This window comes from Callospermophilus lateralis, chromosome 12 (assembly GCF_048772815.1).
Source record: "Callospermophilus lateralis isolate mCalLat2 chromosome 12, mCalLat2.hap1, whole genome shotgun sequence".
In the NCBI taxonomy this organism is placed as follows: Eukaryota; Metazoa; Chordata; class Mammalia; order Rodentia; family Sciuridae; genus Callospermophilus; species Callospermophilus lateralis.
In genome coordinates, this window is record NC_135316.1 from 72,981,273 (window position 1) to 73,004,465 (window position 23,193).

General features: G+C 37.5%; 1 protein-coding gene across 2 annotated transcripts in view; it reads right to left on the reverse strand.

The window, feature by feature from the left end:
* Sucla2 (succinate-CoA ligase ADP-forming subunit beta) overlaps positions 1 to 12,016 on the reverse strand; it is a 45,093-nt gene extending 33,077 nt beyond the window's left edge. The window contains exons 1-4 of one of the 2 annotated variants that reach the window (XM_076872566.1): positions 11,875 to 12,016; positions 7,140 to 7,320; positions 1,802 to 1,901; positions 1,486 to 1,648 (exon numbers count right to left, since the gene is read on the reverse strand). In XM_076872566.1, coding sequence (XP_076728681.1) covers positions 1,486 to 1,648; positions 1,802 to 1,901; positions 7,140 to 7,320; positions 11,875 to 11,964 — 534 coding nt within the window. In that variant the 5' untranslated portion in view covers positions 11,965 to 12,016. Of the gene's footprint in view, positions 1 to 1,485; positions 1,649 to 1,801; positions 1,902 to 7,139; positions 7,321 to 11,384; positions 11,470 to 11,874 lie in introns of those variants that run through there. The other variant, XM_076872567.1, reaches the window with a different exon arrangement.
* Between the last annotated feature and the right edge of the window lie 11,177 nt (positions 12,017 to 23,193).

Here is a 23,193-nt window from a genome sequence, read left to right on the forward strand (position 1 = left end):
TATTCTACATCAAATTATGAAGACTTCCTCATATGTACCCAGTTTGTTTCCAAGAAAAGCTAGTTAACAGAGATTCAGCTTATAACACCTGATGAATGCATTCAAGGAGGCAGATAATTATAGTATAAAATGATTAATACTCTCTCTAAACACCAGGTCTAGAAAGGATTTTCATTGAGCTTGATGACTATATCCAATGCTAGAATTTTAGTCTCCATAAAGAAAAAATAGCAGGGCTATAGTCATGTTCTTTAAAACTATACTGTTTGCTACTTAATGTCACCTTCAATTTACCAAGTACCAAATCATGTGGTGAAACGAAACCAAAATATAAAAAATACCAAGAGGTGGAAAAAGAAAAAGATGAAGCCATAGATATACCTTACTAGATTCTTTGCTAGAAATTACTTTCTGTCAACAAAATCTCAGAATCAAAGATGATCCAGAGATGATTTAAGTTGATCTTAGTGAATTAATAATTTGGAATTTCCATATTTATGACAGCAGGGGTTTTCCTATAGTTTAAGTACCAAGGATTGAACCCAGCAGCACTTAACCATTGAGTCACATCCCCAGCCCTTTTAAAAAGTTTATTTAGAGACAGGGTGTCACTAAGTTCTTAGGCCCTCACTAAGTTGCTGAGGTTGGCTTTGAACTTGCAATCCTCCAGCCTCAGCCTCCCAAGCCTCTGGGGATTACAGGCGTGTTCCACCACACCTGGCTTAGTGTTTTTAATCACAATATTACATATCAAATTTTATAGCATTTATCATGCTGTTTTTTAAAATAACATAAATATTATGCTCATGACATAAACAAATGGATTCATACATAACACTTATTTTTGGTAAAGATATTTCTTTTTTTAATTTTTTATTTTAATTTTTTTATTTATGACAGTAAAATGCATTTATGCACATGATATATTATACATAGATGGAATGTAATTTATCATTTTTCTGAGTGTACATGTTGCAGAATCATATTGGTCATGCAGTCACATACATACATATAGTAATAATGTCTGTTTCATTCTACTATCTTTCCTATTCCCATATCCTCTCCTCTCCCCTTCCCTCCCTTCACTTCCCTCTTCCTAATCTAAGGTAACACTATTCTTCTCTAGTGCCCCTCCACCTTAGCATCCACATATTAGAGAAAACATTTGGCTTTTGGTTTTCAGGATTTGCTTATTTCGCTTAGCATGATATTCTCCAACTCAATCCATTTCTGGCAAACGCCATAATTTCATTCTTCTTTAAAGTTGAATAATATTCCATTGAATATATATACCACATTTTCTTTATCCATTCATCTATTAAAGGACACCTAGGTTGGTTCCATAGTTTAGCTATTGTGAATTGAGCTGTTATACACATTGATTGCATAATACTTTAAAAACCTAAAAATCTTTCCCATATATTCAGTTTTGGAAAATGAATGTCATAAATTTGTCCTAATTGTGTCATGTCTATAGTTACTCACCTGAAATGACCTTTCCATCGTTATTGCAAAGTAGTATTCTCTCCTGGGATATTTTCGCTCACAGACCAAAACTTGATTGCATATTCTGCCCTTTTCTCCTGTTTGCTTGGTAAACAATTTTTTCCCAATCATCTGTGAGGAAACAGCTTTTGCTTCTTCTGGACTAAAATTAAAAAAAGAACTCAAATTCCTTTGTCTTCCAATTGAGACATCACAGCCAAAACCTATCTCATTTAAAATTTAAATCTCAGTTTTTTATCAGCTAAGTTAATCTTTAATAATGATGATTTTTCTTTAAAAAAAATATATGACTTACGAGAAAACTATCTTTACTCCACCTTTAAGGCCACTTTCAAATGTTCCTTTTCCTCTACCACCAGCTAAAACCTGTGCCTTTATTACAACATCTTTTGAACCTAGAAGAAAAACACTCCTATTAGATATCAAGCAGGGAGCCACATGCAAGACACGGTATTTTATTTAATATACACAGCAATAGATGTTAATAGTCTTATTTAGTCATAATATCAAAAAATGAGGCATTCAATGTACACAGATTTTCTTGAATCAAAAAGTATAACATTCATCATCTAAAAGATCCATGACTTTTAAAAAATTAGTCACTCAAATCATTTCTTAAAGTACTATATATTGAAAATAATTTAACCACTCCTTAACATTTCAAACTGCTAGTGCTTTGGAAGGTATTAAAAGTACAAAACTGATACTCAGATGTTTTCTTATCGCCTCCCTGTCTCTCACATGTAAACTTGCTATCCTGAGACAATCTGAACAAATATGACAGACAGGACATTACAAAAATGGGACAGAATTCTTGTAAATCTAGACTTTATCACTGCTCTTACAAAAACTCAGAATTGAAAATTTGAGGCCCATAATCCTGCAACGAGAGCAGGATTGTGATTAAAAGCATTTTGTTTAGATAAGATCAACCTTTTCAATAGGCCACATTCTCTATCATTCACAAGTATTTCAATATCCAATATTAGGTAAAGATTAGAGGCAATTTAAAAATTTCATTAAAACCAACAATAACTTTCTTATTGAGAAGACAACTAATAGTCTCAGGGGCTACAGAAAATTAGAGAAATAATGTCCAAAAAGAAGCAGGCACTATTTATTTTACCTGTTGCTGGTTACCTGCCAAGTCCTGATTTTCTAGTACTTTAAAAATATTCACTTACATCCAAAGATAACTGTAATACAAACAATGTAAATGTAACATAGCCACATTTACATGTGGCAGCACATGCCTGTAGTATTTTAAAGACAGTATTGGGATCTAAAAAAAAGATCCTGGACCTTGTCTGACTAGAGAGTAGTGCCAAATCTGTAGTATACTAGAAGACTATACGCTTACAAGACTATAAGCAACTTGGAAGGCTGAGGCAGAAGATTCCAAGTCCAAAGCTAACCTCAGCAACTTAGAGAGGCCTTAAGTAACTTAGCAAGGCCCTGTTTCAAAAAATAAAAAATATAAAGGGCTGGGGATATTCAACCCCCAGTACTGAAAAATAAAAAATAAATGTAATATGGCAATTGGTCAATAAATCAGTGAACTGAACTAAATTCAATCATTAAACTGGGAACTTAACATAGTGACCTGTTGAGTAAGGAAGCTCTTTTTTCATAAACATTTTATAAGACAAAAGAACTCTTCATCAAAAATGTCAATTTTTTTTATTTAGGAAAATAAAGTCTTTAGGGGCAAAAGATGGTTCTTCAAAGTTCCTTCTAAAACAGTCCTTCAGTGGGTGGGGGATGTGGCACAGTGGTAGGTAGAGAGCTTACCTAGCACAGGTTCAACCCCTAGCACTGCAAAAAATAAATAAAACAGCCCTTGATAGCTAAATAAAAGCCTAAAATAAATAAGAAATAATGACAGAATCTCATCAATTGTTAAGGGGAGGATTAGAAGTCAGAGGACAACTAATTAAAACAAATATTGTATTCAACTCCATTAATTCATTCAACAGATTCATGTACATTTCAGATACTGTGCTGGAAATGTAAATACAACAATGAGCAAGAGAGGCCTAACCGGCCCTCCTAGAGCTTATAGTCTTCTGCTTATACTTCAGATTTGGCACGACGCTCTAGTCAGACAAGGTCCAAGATCTTTTTTGGATCCCACACTGTCTTTAAAATATATTCACTATCCATCTTAGCTTTAATCTTTTGCATACTCTTTAAATATTCCTCATAATATAGTCATCTAGCAAAATACTGAAAAGAAAAAAGAAAGCAAAGTTCTGTATTAAGCCATTAAAAATCTCCCTCCAAGCTGACATTCATTAATTTGCACATTTACTAAACTAGAGACTCTAATTACAGCAGAAGCCAAACTATCTTTCTATGGTCAATTCAGAACTCTGCCAAATGCTTTACTGAAATCCTATTTCTGTGAACTAGCAATTAACTTTGAGAAAGTGATAGTAAGTTGCTCTTAACAACTGACCCCAAATTACAAGTCCTTCATTTGTCTGCGCTTAACAATTAATCCCTCTAATTAAATTCCAGAAACTTCTTAATAATCCTCAAGCTCACCAACTTACATTTTGTGGACTCATTTATATGTCTTTTTAAAATTAGCATTAGATTCTTTCTAACCATTCTTCCATTCCTAACCTCCTGCAGGACAATACTTCCCAACTGTTTTATATCATAAGACACACAGAAAATGATAAAATTTGTAGGAAATACTGAGGAAGGGGGGCCATCTCAGAAGCCCACTTGTAGAATCTGGTGGCCACAGACTCCATGCTACCTCACATCTCCTACCACCTATAGGACTGAAAGGAAGCAATGGTTTGGCAAATCTGCAATCATTTATGCCCTATTATATCCTTTGATGACTAGAACTCTTGGTAAAAGTTTTTAATATGGGCTGGGGTTGTGGCTCGGCAATAGAGCACTCACCTAGCACGTGCGAGGCCCTGTGTTTGATCCTCAACACCACATAAAAATAAATAAAACAAAAATATTGTGTCCAACTGTAACTAAAAAATAAATATATAAAAAAGTTTAAAAAAAAAGTTTTTAATAAATGAGAATTAGCATTACGTCAGTTTTGCAGTAACTTAAGAAGCCAAAATAATCCTGAAATGGCCAAAAATCAGCATTGGGAATTACTATATAGATTGATAAAACCACACCACACCCTTGTGCATTTAGATCCCATAATGAGTATCTTCTGATACTAATGGCACACCAAAAATACAAACTGTCCTCAATGTCTTCAAAGTAGTTACTAAATATGTCTCTTAAAAAGCAGCACTTCTGCTCCTCAAGATTTAAAGGTCTGGGGGCTGGGGATGTGGCTCAAGCAGTAGCACGTTCGCCTGGCATGCACGGGGCGCTGGGTTCGATCCTCAGCACCACATAAAAAATAAAGATGTTGTGTCCACCAAAAAATAAAAAATAAATATAAAAAAATTCTCAAAAAAAAAAAGATTTAATGGTCTTCATTATTCAATAATCCCATACCTATACTATAAACATTTTTACAGTATTTTGTGACAACACACTTTCTCAATTAATAAGATATCCCCCTGTTCCAAGGGGCTCAAAATCAGAGCTCCTACCTGCTCCGTTCCTTACTACTTGTAAATCCTGGTCCCAGAGAACTTGCCAGAAATACTCAGTTATAGTTTATCCTGCATGTATTAACTGTTCTTTCTTCTGTACCTAAGAATTATTAAAGGTTTTTATAAAGAGTAAATAAATCAAAAGACTGGCATCAGAATAAATCCTGTGCATTTTTATGAACAAATTTTTACAAAAATTATTTTTTCTGACAGAACAATAAAATTTGACTAAATGTAAAACATACAGAAAAGTAGTTAAAGAAAACCAATTATAAATGATTTGGAAATAGAGAAAGTTTTTACTGACCTCATGATATATAAACCAAGTCCTATTAATATTAACCACACACAAATTCAAACTACAAGTCACCTTTAGTTAACAAAAATTTCACTAACATTAATATGAACTTAAAGCTTTTACTGAAGAAAAAAGAACTTTGTTTCTAAACTGAATAAAAGGGTTTGTGATTATTAATCACAACAAAAAACTATAAAAGAAAAATCATGCTTCCAAATCAAGGAAATCATGGACAACTCATTCAAAAACAGAGCTTATGTAATAATTTTCTTAAGTTGTATATGCCCTCACTGTTCAGAGAAAATCCCATTCAAGAAACAAATACATACAAATCAAGATGAAAACTTCAAAGTTTAAACATTTCTTAAATTTTCTGTATCTTTCTTGAAAAACTAATAAGAGCAAAGTCTTAACCAAAGCATACTTAAAGCCATATTAATGAAATGTGTATACAAGAGAGATTAATTTTGCTAAACTGTGTACATAAGGTGGGATGAAAGGCAGTGCATAGCTAGTACATTATTTCATTATTGTGTTCTCATGTTAAATGTAAACAACCTTATTTTCTAAAGTCAAAAACTGGCTTTTCAAGAGATTAATACAAGTTCAAAATAACAAAGTTATTAAAGTTTCTGTCATTAATAAAAGAATCTTCTAATAAACATAAGCATATATTTAATTAATTTAATATATATTAATATCTGATTTCTAAGTGTCAGGCATTTTTCTAAGACTTTGATATATATCAGTGAATGAATAAGACAAAAAAACCCTGCTCTCATGGAGCTTACATTCTAGAGCTCAACTACTTTTTTCTCCCATGAGTTCATGTTTTTCACATCAAAAACAAGGAGGAAACCAGGCATGGTGATCCATGCCTATATTTCCCAGAAACTGGAGCAGGAGAATCACAAGCTTAAAGCCAGCCTGGGCAACTTTTTCAGACACTGCTCAAAATAAAAGGGCTGGGAAGTGGTTCAGTGGTAGAGCACTTGCCTAGCATACATGAGTCCCTGTGTTCAATACCTAGCTCCACAAAAAATAAATTTTAAAAACGAGGGCAGAGCTGGAGATGTAGCTCAGTGGTACAGCACTCCTAGGGAGACCCAAGGAGGAATGTACTGGGCCTCTCTTTAAAACCACATAAAAAACTAAGAGTTTTCCTTTATCATTTCCCTGAAAATCATCACAGCCACCAATCCCTCATGCAACAAAGTAGTAAGCAAAATATTTTTCCCCATAATTATATTCCAACTAAAAACAGGATTTCAACTTCCTAATGCCAACAGAAGTGACTCCTAAGTCACCAGCACTACAGGAGCTCAAAATTGTTTCATAATAATTTTAGAATTTCAAGTAATATGAAACTCTACCATTTAAGTAAATGAAATTTATTTTTTAAATAAAAGCTAAAAGTTGTCATCAAACCAAAACTAAAGTTCACATCATCAAAATTTCATATCAAGGCCAGTATTGGTGGTACATGCCCATAATCCCAGCAACTCATGAGGCTGAGGCAAGAGCATCACAAGTTTTAGGCAAGGCTCAGCAACTTAGCAAGGTCCTAAGAGGTCCAACTTGGTGAGACCCTGTCTCAAAATAAAAAATAAGTAAGGCTAGGGATGTGGCTCAATGGTTAAGCCACTCCTGGATTCAATCCCTGGTACCAAAAAAAGAAAAAAAATATCCACTTCAAGGTGGCATAAGTTTTGTTTTGTTTTTTGTTTGTTTGTTTTTTAATTTAGTACCTAATTTTTTGGCAATTGCATAAGCTTCATCTGATGACTTTGCCACATATCCTTTGGGAACGGAGACACCAGCTTCTTGCAACAATTCCATACTCATGTATTCATGCAATGAGAGATTCCTTTGCTGTTGCTGCTGTATTTGGAGTCCATGGTTATTAAACAATCCAGAACTTCCCAGAACCTAGAGAAATTAGGAACATATTATGTATGACAATGACTTGGCAGTTATTGTTAGAAACACCTTTTGAAATACTTTGTTTATATAGAGTACTTGGTTCTTCATACGCATAATAAAACTGTTATATTAAATCATCAACTAGAAAACAGAAAGCTAATCTATTAGCTAATTATCAAACATTATTCTTACAGTTTTAACTATTTCCTCATTATCTCAAGTTCTTATCTTACATTTGAGCTTTACTATCATCTCTAATGACTGGTAATTTCTACCTGAATGGCAAATTCAGCAGATCTAACAACAATTTCATCTTTTACACCAAACCAAAAAATCCTTCCCAACTTTCCCCTCTACCATTTCTCCAGCACCTAACAAATCATCTGGCACTAAATATGTAATGACTGAATGATTTGGTACAATCACTTTTCAAACACTCAAAGACTCAGAAACCTTGGCTTCACCTGTAGTGCATAGTGTGGTGTGCTGCCCAGATCCCTCCTTCAGGACTAGGCACTTATAGCCATAGCTGCTGGGAGTGCTGACTGCTGACAGCTCTAAGGTAAGTCCTCTCATCGGCAACTCTTTGGCCAAAATCACACCTCCTTCCTACTGGCAGCTTGCACACACTGACATCAATAGGAGTAGAGGGAGGAATATAAAGACCTGGCACCTCATTCCAACTAGGGACAATTTAGAATAGCCATCCTGGTTTCAAATCTCCCACAGGTTTGTTACAACTGCATCACAATTCTACTCCCACTAGTCAATTCTCCTGTCTTCACTCTCCAACAGGTTTTGATTCAGAGACCACTTTCCAATAAATTTCTTCCACACAACTCTCTACCTCAGTCTTCAAAGCTCAGCACCAATCTGCAACACCATCTTTAAGGTATCCTTCCAAATTATCCCTTACCTAGTACCTCTTTTACAAGACCAGTCCAGGTGTTTGTCCTTCACAATTGGAGTAGAAAAGCTTCCAAGAAGGCCAAGTAAAAACTCTTTGCTTTTCAATCTATGTTGAACATGCATTCATCATATCAAATATTTATTGAGCATCTAGATACTAGAAATAGAGCAGTAAACCAAACTATATAAAACTCTATCCCTTAAGATTTACATTCTAGTGTGTACATTTAGAACATTAGGGACAGGGACAGACCATAAATAAACATTATGCCAGATGGCAGTAAGAAACAGTAAAAAGAAAATAAAGATGAGGGAGTGCTGCTTTATACAGGGAAAAGAAAACTAATATTTCCCTGAGGATAGCTGAGTCAGAATTACTCTTACAAAAAGAAGTAGGAAATAGCTTATCTTACTGCCCAAAGAAAAAGGAATATGAGGGTTAGACTTTCAGTTTCCCATATCAGGGCCACAACATGGAAAAAACTAAAGAACGATGACCATCAGCAAGATCTCCATCATCTATTCGTCCCAAAGTCTCCACCAAGGAAGAGCCCAGGCTTAACATATCATATAATATGTTGAAACACCTTCATTCTTTTTTCAAACTCCTCAATCCTATCACCTTTGCAAAGCAATATACAGAACAAATTAAGTACTATGCAAGAAGACTACAGTGCAATCACTTTAAGGTTTAGCCACATACTATGTCCACACAGAATGCAATATACTGAAACATGGTTCATATGAAACACACAATATTACAAGAACTGAATTTAAAGGAGTCTAATATAAAGTCTGTTTCTTAGAGTAGGATCATGATCCGTTGCATCAAAATTAAATCTGTTTCTAAAAATGCAGATTCCTGGGCCCAGGCCTCATCTAAAAAATCAGAATCTCTGAACTGGGCCTAAGGAAACCTGCATTAGTAACAATTCACTCAGTTGACTCTTAAGGACCCTACAGTATATAGCAGTTCATTTACGATTCATTTGGTATGCTAAAATCCTGACTAACATTTCAGCTGGAGAACTCAATTCCTTGATACTGTCACTTCAATATTAAAAGTCAGCAACCTCCCAAGCTTTTCTGAACATCTATCTTCTGACCCAGAAATTTCATTCCAGGGTACGTATCACCAGAAATGAGACAGATGTCTACCAACAGACATATATAAGAATGACCGTAGTAAGCTTTTACGAAACAGACAAAAGGTAAATGACCTGACTGTCCATCAACAAGGGAATGGATAGTTTGTGTTACATTCATATAATAGGATACTAAAGAGCAATAAACAAACAACAAAAAAAGAACTATTGCTCATCTATCAGTAGATTAATCACACAAACATAATGTTGAAGGAAAGATGCCAGACACAAAAATACACTCCTATATATCTCTTTTTATATAGTTCAAAATCAGTCAATAATAATCTATGATGGTAGAAGTCGTAATTAGTGGTAACCTTCTGTAGGAGAATATTGATAAAGAGAGGGAACCTAGAAGTTTTCTGAGCTGAAAACATTATATATCTTGATCTGGATTGTGGTTAAAGAGGCAGGGGCAGCGGGCAGCAAGTGAGTACTTAGTAATGCCTGGCGAAAATGATCATACACTCAAATAGTTTTTGAATATCAGTATAACAGAAAGTGTGCTAAAACCCAAGGCCAACTTGAACCCAGCCATAGAGTTCACAGATACGTAAATAAATAATAGTAATATATACAGAACACTATGTCAGTAGTAGATAAGTTACTGGTTGCACCTAATTAGCTAAATGGATCAGAAGAAAAGATTCCTGCCCCCAGAAAGAAGAGGTTGCTCAACCAGTACAAAGTTACAATTAGATAGTAGGAGTATGTTCTAGTGACTATCACACTAGATTAACAACAATGTATTATTTATTGTGATTAACAACAATGTATTATTTATTTTAAAAAGCTAGAAGAGAGGATTTTTTAATGTTCTTACCACAAAGAAATGAAAAATGTATATGATGATGGATATGCTACTTACCCTGGTAGACTTATATTGAATGTGTGTGTGTGTGTGTGTGTATGTGTGTGTGTATACTCAAACATCACACTAAACCCCAAAAATATATAAAATTATGTGCCAAACTTAAAAAAAATCCCACTGCTAAAAGGTTAACAATTCCTGGTCAAATTCAAGAAAATCTCTTAATTATATGCTCATAACATGGACTATTTCAACAAATATACAAAAAAACAGAATGAGGACTACACAAAATGTGGAAGAGAAATGCTAAACTCAATGTGTGACCTTGAACACATTTCCTGGGACTATGCACTCTGTGTCCCCATTCAAAAAGCGACAGTTTAGACCAATGTCTTTGGAAACTCTAAAGCTAAATATCTTAATGCCAGGGTGGCAACGAAGCAAAGCTGTTATAAAGATAATATATTAGGCATCACCATATGGAGAAACAAAGATTTTTTTAAAAGAATTTCCAAAAGGACAAAGATTATGATTAAAATGAAAACATATTTGTTCTCCAAATCCCTATTATCTACAAACTAGGCAGCCCTCTTTAAGAAAGTTCGAGGCCAAAAAGAAATTTAAAAAAAAAAAAAAAAAAAAAAATCACTTCTATTAGGAAACAAACTCATAGAACTCACTACCCCTAAATTGAAAGTACAAATACCTTGGGGGGGGAAAAAAAAAAAAAGCCTAAATCTATTCATTCATGATATGTCTGAAAAGTTCTTTCAAAAAATAACCTAAAACTCTGGAATTGGTTCAATAAGACAAGCATACTCGTCCATCGTTCTTGGTGTTAAGTATGGGAAAGAACAGGCCAATTTTATGTTCCTGCTGTTTTAGAGCAGACTCAAGCACTTTGGCTTCTGAACCAGACAGTTCTGAAATTAAAAGTTCTCAGCTTACCTTACCTGCTAGGTTACCTGACCCAAATTACTTTTCTCTTAGCCACAGTCACAGTATCAACGATACAGGTCTTACTGTCTCTCTCAGTGCTGCTGAAAAAGCTAATGCGCTTAGCAGCACACTATCTGACACACTATGAATACTTAAAAACAAAAGTGGCTACTAAGTTACAGTCTGTCCAGAAATTGATTCAAAAGATTATTTTCCTTCCCCAACTGTTGAACTTCTACTACCCAACAGAACAATAACATCAATACTTCGGGGAGGGCAACTCGGCAGTCACTGCTGGTCGTCTTCAGTCTTTCCTCCTGTGACAGCTCCCCAGACACAGAGTACACTTGAAGGGCATTCCCCCCCACCCAAAGAGGAGCCACAGAGGCGTCGGCCCGCCGCCCGGAACGTGGGGTGGCGGCAGAAACTACCCCGGCCCCTTCACTTCCATTCCGAGCCCGCCCACTCCCCCGTGGTCTCCTCAGAAAGTACGGGAGCAGCAGAGGCGGGACCCCCTAGCCGACCGAGCGCTGGAGACAAGCGGCGCCAACATGGGCCTGCTCGCAGACCTGGCTAGCAGCACTCCCGGGCAAGCCGCCCACGGGCCCGACAGGGCACCCAGGAAATGTCATCGCCGGGGAAGTGACCCCGAGCCGGGCCCTGGGTCCCCTCATATTCCAGCCACAGGGGCCACGAGTCCCACCTCGCCCTTTCTCCTGTCGACCCCTGAGGTGAAAGCAGTCTAGGCAGCAATACCTGGGCGGCGGCCCGAAGCACCGTCTGGGGCCGGTGGCTCCTAAGGGCGGCGGCGGCCAACAGCCGGCTGTAGAACATGGAGGCCGCCATTTCTGAGCTCGACTGGGTACCCTCGCTCCTAACGCAGGCGCAAAGGCGCGCTGCGGCCCGAGGCGCTCGCCGCCCCGCCCACCACGCGTCGGAGGCGGGGCCTCGGGTTAACAGCTGCAGCCGGGCTTCCAGCGCCGGAGAAAAGCAGAGTCTTCCCTGCTGAAGTTAAGCTGGATTTGACCTGCGCAAAGCTAGCTTTGACCTTTGGAACTTTCACTGCAGCCTCTTAGTAAACGTGAAGCCTGAAGGCGAGGTGAACCCCCGTTTCCTAACGAATTGCAGTGGAAAGATGATCAGCGTCGCTACTTGGGCGACCTTAACTTCGAGCCTCGGTTGTGTCTTCCGTAAAATGGGGTTCATTCAAGAAATGATTACTGAATGTCTGCTTTGGTTAAACACCGCGCTGATGCTGATACAACAGTTAGGGAAGGGGAAAAAAAAAAAAAAAAGCTTTTCTGACGCTCGGGAAGAAGAAATGGAGTACTAGTTACCAAAGTTGAGGGCACAGTGAAATCAGCTGGAAATCCTTTTACAAATATAACCCCCGCTGAGGGGAGTGAGGACACTTGTGTTTCTGGGAGTTCTTTTCTGTTCTTTTATTATTATTATTATTTTAATGGTGCTGAGGATCCAACTCAGTGCCTCACAAGTGCTAAGCGAGCTATCTACCGCTGACCCACAACCCCAGCCCTTTCTGGGAGTTTTCTAGGTGACTCTGATGCACATAGAGCTTCCCAATAAAATCTGTCCCCTGGAATAAAGACGCGTGCTCAACGCCTTTCACCATCATGGAGCTTTAAAATGTATAAAACCGATTTCAGTGGTCGCCTATCCACTGCTTTTTGCAGCTCCTAAAATCTCTGCATTCTTAAACTTCATAAAGACAGGACCTCCTTATAGACTTTTTAGTTCCATTGGTACTAGTAGAGGACTGGCCTCAAGGTTTCTTTCAACACTAATAGATATTCTGCGATGTTAGAAACAGGGAAAAGGGAGAAACGGCATTGGTAGTTCAAACATCTCTTGCTTCACCTTCCTACTGCTGATTATAATCAAATAAGGTTTGGATAATCTGGTTGAAAGGAGGGCAGGAACCTATCAATTTCTGCTGGAAGCACATATCCCATCATATATGAAGAGGTTGTACTTACTGTCAAGCCAGGTCTCTTTTTTAATTGGTAATAAAGACAGCAGTTGAGCCATCATATAGGACCACACAACCAACCATCTGAGTCCAAAAGCAGGTATTTTAAGGACAAGTAGTTAAATCCAGAATAAAGTTCTGTACATCATGATACTATCTATAAATGAAATATTTGGGAATCAACCTAATAAAAGAGGTGAAAGACCTCTACAAGAAAACTACAGAAACTAAAGAAAGAAATTTAAGAAGACTAACTTAGAAGATGGAAAGATCTCTCATGCTCTTGGATAGGCAGAATTAACATTGTGAAAAAGGCCATACTATCAAAAGTGTTATACAGATTTAATACAATTTCTATTAAAATCCCAATGGCATTCTTTATAGAAATAGAAAAAGCAGTCATGAAATTCATTTGGAAAAATAAGAATAGCCAAAGCAATCCTTAGCAAGAAAAGTGAAGTAGGAGGCATCACAATACCAGAACTTAAATTATACTACAGAGCCATAGTAACAAAAATGGCATAGTATTGGCACCAAAACAGATGCATAGACCACTGGTACAGAATAGAAGGCACAGAGACAAAACCACATAAATACAGTTATCTCATACTAGACAAAGGCACTGAAAATACATATTGGAGAAAAGATAGCCTTTACAACAAATGGTGCTGGGAAAACTGGAAATCCATATGTAGCAAAATGAAATTAAATCTCTATCTCTTAGCCTGCACAAAAATCAACACAAAGTGGATCAAGGTCTTAGGCACTAGAACAGAGACCCTACACCTAATAGAATAAAAAGTGAAACCAAACCTCCACCATGTTGGCTTAGGAACTGAATTTCTGAACAAGACCCATAAAGGTCAAGAAATAAAATCAATAGTCAATAAATGGGATGGATTCAAATTAATAAGCTTCTTCTCAGCAAAGGAAACGATCATAATGTGAAGAGAGAGCCTACAGAATGGGAGAAAAATCTTTACCACATGCACCTCAGATAGAGCAGTAATCTCCAGGATATATAAGAACTCAAAAACTTAACACCAAAAACATAAATAACCTAATCAATAAATGGGCTAAGGAACTGAACAGACACTTCACAGAAGAAGAAATACAATTGATCCAAAAAAAATTATGAAAAAATGTTCAAAATCTCTAGCAATTACAGAAATGCAAATCAAAACTGAGATTTCATCTCACTCCAGTCAGAATGACAATTATCAAAAATACAAGCAACAATAAATGTTGGCAAGCACATGGGGGAAAAGTTCACTCATACATTGCTGGTGGGACTGCGAATTGGTGCAACCACTATGGAAAGCAATATGGAGATTCCTCAGAAAACTTGGAATGAATCCACAATTTCACCTAACTATCCCACTCCTCAGTTTATGCCCAAAGAACTTAAAATCAGCATACTACAGTAATGCAGCCACATCAATGTTTATAGAAGCTCAATCACTCTAGCTGAACTATAGAACCAACCTAGGTACCCTTCAATAGATGAATGAATAAAGAAAATGTGACATATATATATCACAATGGACTATTACTCAGCCTTAAAGAAGAGTGAAATTATGGCATTAGCCAGTACATGGATTGAGCTAGAGAACATCTTACTAAGAGAAATAAGTCAATCCCAAAGAAACAAGAGCTGAATGTTTTCTCTGATATACAGATGCTAATTCACAATTGGAGGTAGGTATAGAAGAATAGAGGTACTTTGGATTAGACAGAGGAGAATGAAGGGAGGGATAGTAGAATTAATCAGACATTATTATCTTATGTACATGTATGATTACATGACTGGTGTAACTCTCCATCAACTACAACCAGAAGAATGATTACCCCATTTAGGTATGATGTGTCATGTATAAATACTTAGAACATATTTTTTTAAAAAAAGAATTCAAGGGCTGGGGTTGTGGCTCAGCAGTAGAGCACTTGCCTAGCATGTGCGCGCCCTGGGTTCGATCCTCAGCACCGCATAAAAATAAAGGTATTGTGTCCAACGACAATTAAAAAATAAATACTTTAAAAAAATTCTTTAAAAAAAATTCAAGAAGGTAAAATGATGATGAGCCTCCCACCTGCTAACCTTGTTATGTTTTTAGGCAATCTGGAACTGAGGGACATTATGTTAAGTGAAATAAGCCAGACACAGAAAGACAAGTACACTATGTTTTCTCTGGTAAATGGAAGCTTAAAAAGTTCACTTGAAAGCAAAATAGTGATTACTAGCAAGTAGGGGAGTGGAGTATGGAAAACAAGAGATTGGATTTGATCTGTGCAAGCAGTATCATGTATGGAAATATCACAGTGAGTCCCATTAATATGTACAGTTACTGTGTGTTAATATAAAAATTAACACAGAAGCTTTACACAGAAGCTACTTTTTTCACAGCAAAAACTTGCAATTCTTATACATAATGATCTTAGAAATTAGTAGTGGGAAGTACAGGACAGCAGAATAAAATGAGTGCATTAGATGCTGAATTGTTTTTGTTTTTGTTTGGTGTGGGGAGCTGTGAGGAAGAAGAGAAAATTAGTTGTTCTCCAAGTACAATGGAATTCCTGCCTTTGACCTTTCTCTATATTTGCTTTCACTAGAAAAGAAAGGGCACAGAGTTCTGCTTGCAGGAAAAAAGAGAAAAGAAATTTCCTGAGGAAGAGAAGATTTTAATATCCTCCAAATCCTTTAAAATCATTTTAAATTTTTATACCCTCCACATTTTGGTGACCAGAGAAAAAGCCTTAGCTGATATGTTTTACTATTAACTTTAGAATTAATAATACAAAGGGCTGTAGAAACACCACCACAAGATTTGCTTACCCAAACTTCTACTTAGGGCCAAGATGAATAATAGCCATTTATTGAACACTTAGTCACATTCTTACATAAATATTCTGAGTTAGTCCTGACAACAATCCTACATTTTACAGAAGGAAAAATAGAAGTTTAGAAACAATACATAATTTTCCTAGTATCACAATTTTTATTTTGGTTACTTCCCAATTCAGCATGGTAGGAAGAAAATTTGAGATTATAATTGAGATTCATGCCTCTCTTTTTCATTTTTTTTTTTTGCCCCTTATCTTTCGTACATTTAATTAATAATATTCACCACCTAAAGGAAAGAATGATAGAGGATAGGTTTGAAGTTGCAAATAAACATATTGTACTTTGAATTGCAAGAGACTGGACTTTGAGTTTCAAAAAGTCAAAGTCCACAAGGATCCAGACTCCAGGAAAAATTATGTGTCAGAAATAGAATTGGAATTACCTCACCCCTAGGGAGAATGGGGAGAGGAGAAGAAGAAGGGAAGCAAGAAACTTAGTGATGTTTCCCCAAGAAGGATGCCTGTGCTGTGTATTCCCAAGAGCCACTGTGTCTAGGACAAAGGGCAAGTCCACCCCTAGAGAGACTTGAGAATCTAGAACAAAGAGCACTGAAGGGACACTCAAGATCTCAAAATGTCTTGAGCACAGGCAAGAAATTAAAACCTAGTAGGCGGATGTTTCCTTGCAGATGAAGCTAAATCATATTGCTGGGATTTATGCCTACTCAACTGAGTGGGGAGGCCTAGGCTTTCAGTGCTCTTAAGAGCTGTGGAGATAAGTTTGGTGCTTCCACAGGTAAAAATATGGATTATACCTGTAATGAACAATGACCCAGAGTAGATGGTAAGGGGGAGATATCAATAGACACCACCTTAGATAATTACACCAAGGGCTAGATGTTTCCTTTGATCTATTGAAACATATATTTCCCAGATCCAAGGTGTATGCAAAGAGAACAGATCCTGATTTAACAGACATTAAGTTTCTGGCAATTGGTATAAGAAGGATTAATGCTGGAGTTCAAATTCAAATGTAGAAAAATAAGCCATATTTCTCACACGGGTGAACATATAGAATGAACTTGGTATCATTGCATCACTGGTTCTCAACTCTGACTGTATCCAAGAATCACCTGGAAAGCTTATTAAAAAATACCTTTGGGCTGGGGTTGTGACTCAGTGGTAGAGCACTTACCTAGCATGTGTGAGGCACTGGGTTCGATTCTCCACACCACGTGTAAATAAACAAAATAAAGGTCCTTTTGACAACTAAAAAAAATTTTTTTAAATATCTTTGCTTGGGCCCCATCACCAAGGATTATAATTTAGTTGCCTGTTGTGGGACCTATGGTAGTATTTTATAAATGTTTCCCTAGTATTTCTAATGAGTACTCAGGAATGACAACCACTCTTGTCCTGCTCTTTCTATTATCCTCTCCATCTCATTGGAAGGGAGCAGTCAGTAAGAGAAGAGGAAGCCACCATGGATGAGCACTGGATTTAAAGTCCTTAGATCTAGATTTGATTTCCAGCTCTGCTCCATGATAGCTGTGCAGTCTTAAGTAAGTCACTTACCCTCTCTGAGTTTCAGGTTCCACATTCGCTGTAAAGGATGAATTAGCTGCTGTAACAAATTGCACATGATGATTTAAAAAGCACAGAAATTCATTCTCTCACAGCTCTGGATTCTGGATAGTGAATCCAAACTCATTATCATTGGTCCAGTTCAAGGTGTCAGCAGGGCCATGCTCCCTCTGGAAGCCCTAAGGAAGATCAGTTCCTTGCCTTTTCCGGTTCCCTGTGGCTACTAGCATGCCTTAGCTTATGATTGCTTTACTCCATCTCTGTTTCCTTGTCAAATCTCCTTTGGTTGCCCTTTTATAAGGATACATGTGATTGCATTTAGGTACACCATAATCCAATATAGTGTCCCTATTTCAAGATCCTTAATTTAATAACATCTGCAAACTCCTTTTCTGACATAGAAGATAACATTCACAGGTTCCAGGCATTATGACCTGGACATGCTTCAGAAGGCCATTATTAGTCTGCCACAGTCGGGCTAATAATGAATATCCTGTCCACCTTGCAGGGTTATAGTTAGAAACAAGTAAGATAAGTATATTAAAGCACCTTAAAATGTTATGCAATCTGTAATCATTATTACTGCTTTTTTGTGTGACTCAGATTTAAATACCTAATGAATTAGGTGTGCTGGGCCTCTGGCAGTCCTGGCACTTCACTTCTGCAGTTCCAGAACACCCCCCCCCCCTGAGGCAGAGCCAGGTCTATCCAGGTTCTATACTGTCATTTGTGAAAATGAAAAGCAGCCAGGCACATGGCACACACCTATAATGCCAGCGGCTCTGGAGGCTGAGACGGGAGGATTGAGAGTTCAAAGCCAGCCTCAGCAAAAGCAAGGTGCTAAGCAACTCAGTGAGACCCTGTCTCTAAATAACGTATAAAATAGGGTTGGGGATGTGGCTCATTGGTTGAGTGCCCCTGAGTTCAATCCCTGGTACACCCCTCCCCCCCCAAAAAAAAGGGCAAAAATGAGCTGAGGATGTGGTTCCATGATTAAGTATCCCTGGGTTTAATTCCTGGTACCAAAAAAAAGCAAGAAAATTAAAAGTGAGTGGACACCAGCACAGTGGTGTATACCTACAATAAGAGGACTTGGGAGGCTGAGGCAAAAGGATTGCCCGGCTCAGCAACTTGATGAGACCTTATGTCAAAATTTAAAAAAAGGTCTGGGGATGTAGCTGAGTCATAGAGTTTCCGTGAATTGAATCCCCAGTAGCAGTAAATAATAAATAATCAAGAGATCATTTTCTCAAGACATTTACTCCTAGCTGTCGGAAAATTGACAAAAATGTGTTCTACAGTCTCAAAAACATAGTGTAAAAGGAATTGAGCAAATAAGGAAATGTATTACTAGTGGGAACCAGGTTTCTACCAGAGGAGGGAGTTACAAATATGGAAAGAACAAAATTAGAATGAACACTATGAAGTTATTCAGGAATTAAACTTTAGTGTAAATTCATGGTCTTCAATATGTAGGAATAGGGATACACATAAATAAAGATATCATATTAGGGCTCTCCAGAGAAAAAGAACCAATAGGATGTGTATATAGAGAGATTTATTTTAAGAAATTTCTCATGATATTTTGGAGGTTGGCAAACCCCAAATCTGCAAGGCAGGCTAGCAGGGATCCAAGGAAGAGCCAATATTGCATTTGAAGTTGAAAGGCCATCAAGATGAAGAATACCCTCTGGCTCAGGAGAGGTCTTGCGGAGGGCCATCTGCTTTACTCAGAGTCCACCAACACATATATAAATCTCATTCAGAAACACCTTCATAGAAACATCCAGAATAATGTTTGACCAAATATTTGAGCACTGTGGTCCAGTCAAGTTGACACAAAAAATTAATCATCACAGGTAAAAATGTGTGTGTATGTGTATGCACGCATGTGTGCGCTTAGTATGCTGAAAGGCCCTGGGAACAGAAACATTCAATAACAATAAAGCATACCTAGTTTCCAGTTCATCAATTCCCTTTATATGTGTTGGTTTGGGCTTTTTGTTTTTCTGTATGTTTTGTAGTGCTAGGGATGAAATTCAGGGCCTCACGCATACTAGGCAAACGCTCTACCACTGATCCACACCCCCATCCAAGATCTTGAATTCTAATAGCTTTCTCCACTGAATGGAACCAGAACTTTCTGGAGAAATAGTTGATTACAGGATTTGGCAGGAAAATTATAAGATAAGCCTGGAAGGGCTGGAGTTGTGGCTTGGCAGAGCACTTGCCTAGCATGTGTGAGGCACTGGGTTCAATTCTCAGCACCATGTATCAAAAATAAAATAAAGGTCCATTGACAACTAAAAAATATATATATATATTTAAAAAAGATAAGCCTGGAATATTTTGTTGAGCCAAAAAATAAGAATGTACTCAAAGAATGACAGAAATGTGTCACAAATATTTAGAAGTCAATTTGAAAGAGCTCCCACTGGCCAATTATGAGACAATTTGCGCAAGATAGTAAATAAATGTAGGGAAGACGGAGTAGCTATATTTTTTCTATTACTTTTTCTTAGTACAATTAAACACTGTAGTAGACATTATATAGTAAATAACCACCTGATGCCTCTGACAGGAACAGGGAAGCTGGTAAGGTAGGGACCTCTGGAACCAAGGAACTACATGGTGTTGAGTTCCCTGTTTTCTCTTTGCCTTATAGTTCCCAAAATAGGTGCTTAGGGATCCAGCAAACTGAAAATACTATCTGGGTATAGAAAAAGAAGCCCCAAACATTCTGCTCTTTTGGTGAGGGACTAGGAAAAGTGCAGCCCAGCAAGACTGCTCTACTCTGGCCCAACATCACAGATAAAACTACTGCCCCATCTCAATGATCAGTAGGATCCAAGGGGAGCCAAGAATTCCAACCCCACAGGCTGAAGGAGGTACTCCAACATCCCATGGAGTGTGGCATCAGAGAAGAACTCTGAGAATCTTATCCCCAGGGACTAGTAAAGAACTCCCTTCCTCCTACAATGTCAGTGGAGGCCCCGTAGAAAGCCTGGACTTCTGTTCCAACCCATCAACAAGGTACTTCTCCCCTTCTGAAGAGGCCAATGGAGAGACAAGGTTTTCACCATTCTAGCCATCCTTACTATAGTGTCAGCAGTAATGAGAAACCCACAAGTACACCTTCAGGATACTTGGGAACCAAAAGGTGAACCTGTACTTCTACCTCTACCTAGAAGTGCCTAGACAATATTTCTCCCTTTCCCTGCCAGAGCAGTGTCAGAAGCAGCCAGCTAAAATTGAAGGGTTAAATAAGATCAAAATCTCCTAACATAATACAAAACATCCAGATTTCAATAGAAAAATTCTCTCATTACACCAAGAACCAGAAGGATCTCAAACTGGGGCAAAACACACACACACACACACACACACACACACACACACAATAAAGCCAGGTGTAGTGTCATACATGTGTAATCCCAGCAGTTCTGAAGGCTGAGGCAGGAGGTTTGCAGGTTCAAAGCCAGCCTCAGCATGTGGCAAGGCCCTAAGCAACTCAGGGAGACCTTGACTCTAAATATTTTTTAAATAGGGATGGGGAAGTGGCTCAGAAGTTAAGTATCCCTGAGTTTAATCCCTGGTACAAGAAAAAAATAAGACAATTAATAAATGCAGCCAGGTGGTGGTATATATACACTGTGAGCTCAGCAACTCAGGAGGCTGAGACAGAAGGTTCATAAATTCAAGATCAGCCTCAGTAATTTAGCAAGACCCTCTGCAACTAAGTGAGACCCTATCTCAAAATAAAAAAAAATAAAAAGGACTAGGGATGTAGCTCAGTGATAAAGTGCTTCTGGTTCAATTCCCAGCACCAAAGAAAGAAAAGGAAAAATAAATAGATGCAAACACTTAAATGACAGTGTTAGAATTATTGGACAAAAACTTTAAAGCAGCCAAAATAAAGATGCTTCAGGCAATTATAAACATGCTTGAGACAGCTGAAGAAAATTCTCAGCAAAAATATCCAAGTAGGAACTAGGTAGAAATTCTAGAAATGCATACAGATTGGAAAAAAAGAAATTAAAGTGACTATCATGTTACAGGTGACCTTATGGTCAACAATTCTACCCAAATCTTCTTGAATTAATAAGTGAATTCAACAAGATCTCAGGATATTTTTTTAAATCAATTTTATTTCAGTGTACTAGCAACAAACATGTGGACACATATTAAAAATATAGCTGGGCATGGTGGTGCTTGTCTGTAATCCCAGAGACTGCGGAGACTGAGGCAAGAAGAATAGCAAGTTTAAAGCCAGCCTGGGCAACTTAGAAAGACCCTGTCTGAAAAATAAAAAATAAAGGGCTAGGAATATAGCTCAGTGGTAGAATGTCCCTGGGTTCAATCCCTGTACCACAAAAAAAGATAAATTAAATATATCATTTGCAATTGCTCCAAAATGAAATGTATAATAAAATATTTAGTACTTGTGTGTTCAAAACTACATGAGAACAATTAAAGAAATACTAAGGAAATTAAAAAGGTAAATAAGTGCAGAGGTAGAACATGTTTGTAAATTGGAAGACTTGACATAGTAAAAATATAAATTCTCACCAAGTCTATATAGAGGTTTAACATCATTCCTATCAGAATCCAAGCAAGACTTTCTTTGTACACATAGATGAGAGTATTCTGAAATGTATATGGAAGAATAGAGGCAAAGAAACTAGAATATTGTTTTAGTCAGCTTTTTTTATTGCTGTAACCAAAAGACCTAACAAGAACAATTATAGGAGGAAAAGTTTATTTGGGAGGCTCGTGTTTCAGAGGTCTCAGTCTATAGATGGCCGACTCCATTTATCAGGGCCAGAGGGTGAGGCATGGCAGAAGAGAGTGGCAGAAGAAAGCAGCACAGGACATGGAACAGGTAGAAGAGAGAGATTCCTCTCACCATGAACAAAACAACCCCAAAGGCACACCCCCAGCAACCCACCTCCTCCAGCCACACTCACCTGCCTACAGCTACCACCTAGTTAATACCTAGGAGGAGATTAAAACTCTGATTAGGTTAAAGCTCTCATAACCCAATTATTTCACCTCTGAACTTTCTTGCATTGTCTCATACATAAGCTTTTGGGGACACTAATATGGAACCATAACAAATACCTATAGCAATTTTGAAACAGGTGCAGAGGTAGAACATTTTCATAAATTAGAAGACCCTACCTGAGTAGAAATAGTCTACCTGAGTCTCGCACTTAGTACATAGGTACAACGATCAAGATGGTGTAGTATTGGTAGCCGGAAAGACACACAGTTGATGGAATTGAACAGAATCTCTCTCTTCTACCTGTTCCACTGATGTTTGACAAAGATGCAAAAGCAACTCAATAGAGAAAAGATCACGTTTTAAACAAATGGTGCTAGAGCACTTGGATATCCATAAGCAAACAAACCAAACAACACAGGCCTCCACCAAAGACTCTCACCTCATACAAAAATTCACTCAAAGTTGATCACATGCTAAAATATAAAACACTAAACTGTAACTGAAACAAGCAGGAGGACATTCTTCAGGACCTTGAACTGGGTAAACAAATCAGTTTTTTAAAATGGACATAGTGAGGTTTATTTAACTCTCACTGGAGTATGAGACATTAAAATTGTGCCTAGGAGCTGGGGTTGTGACTCAGCGGTAGCGCGCT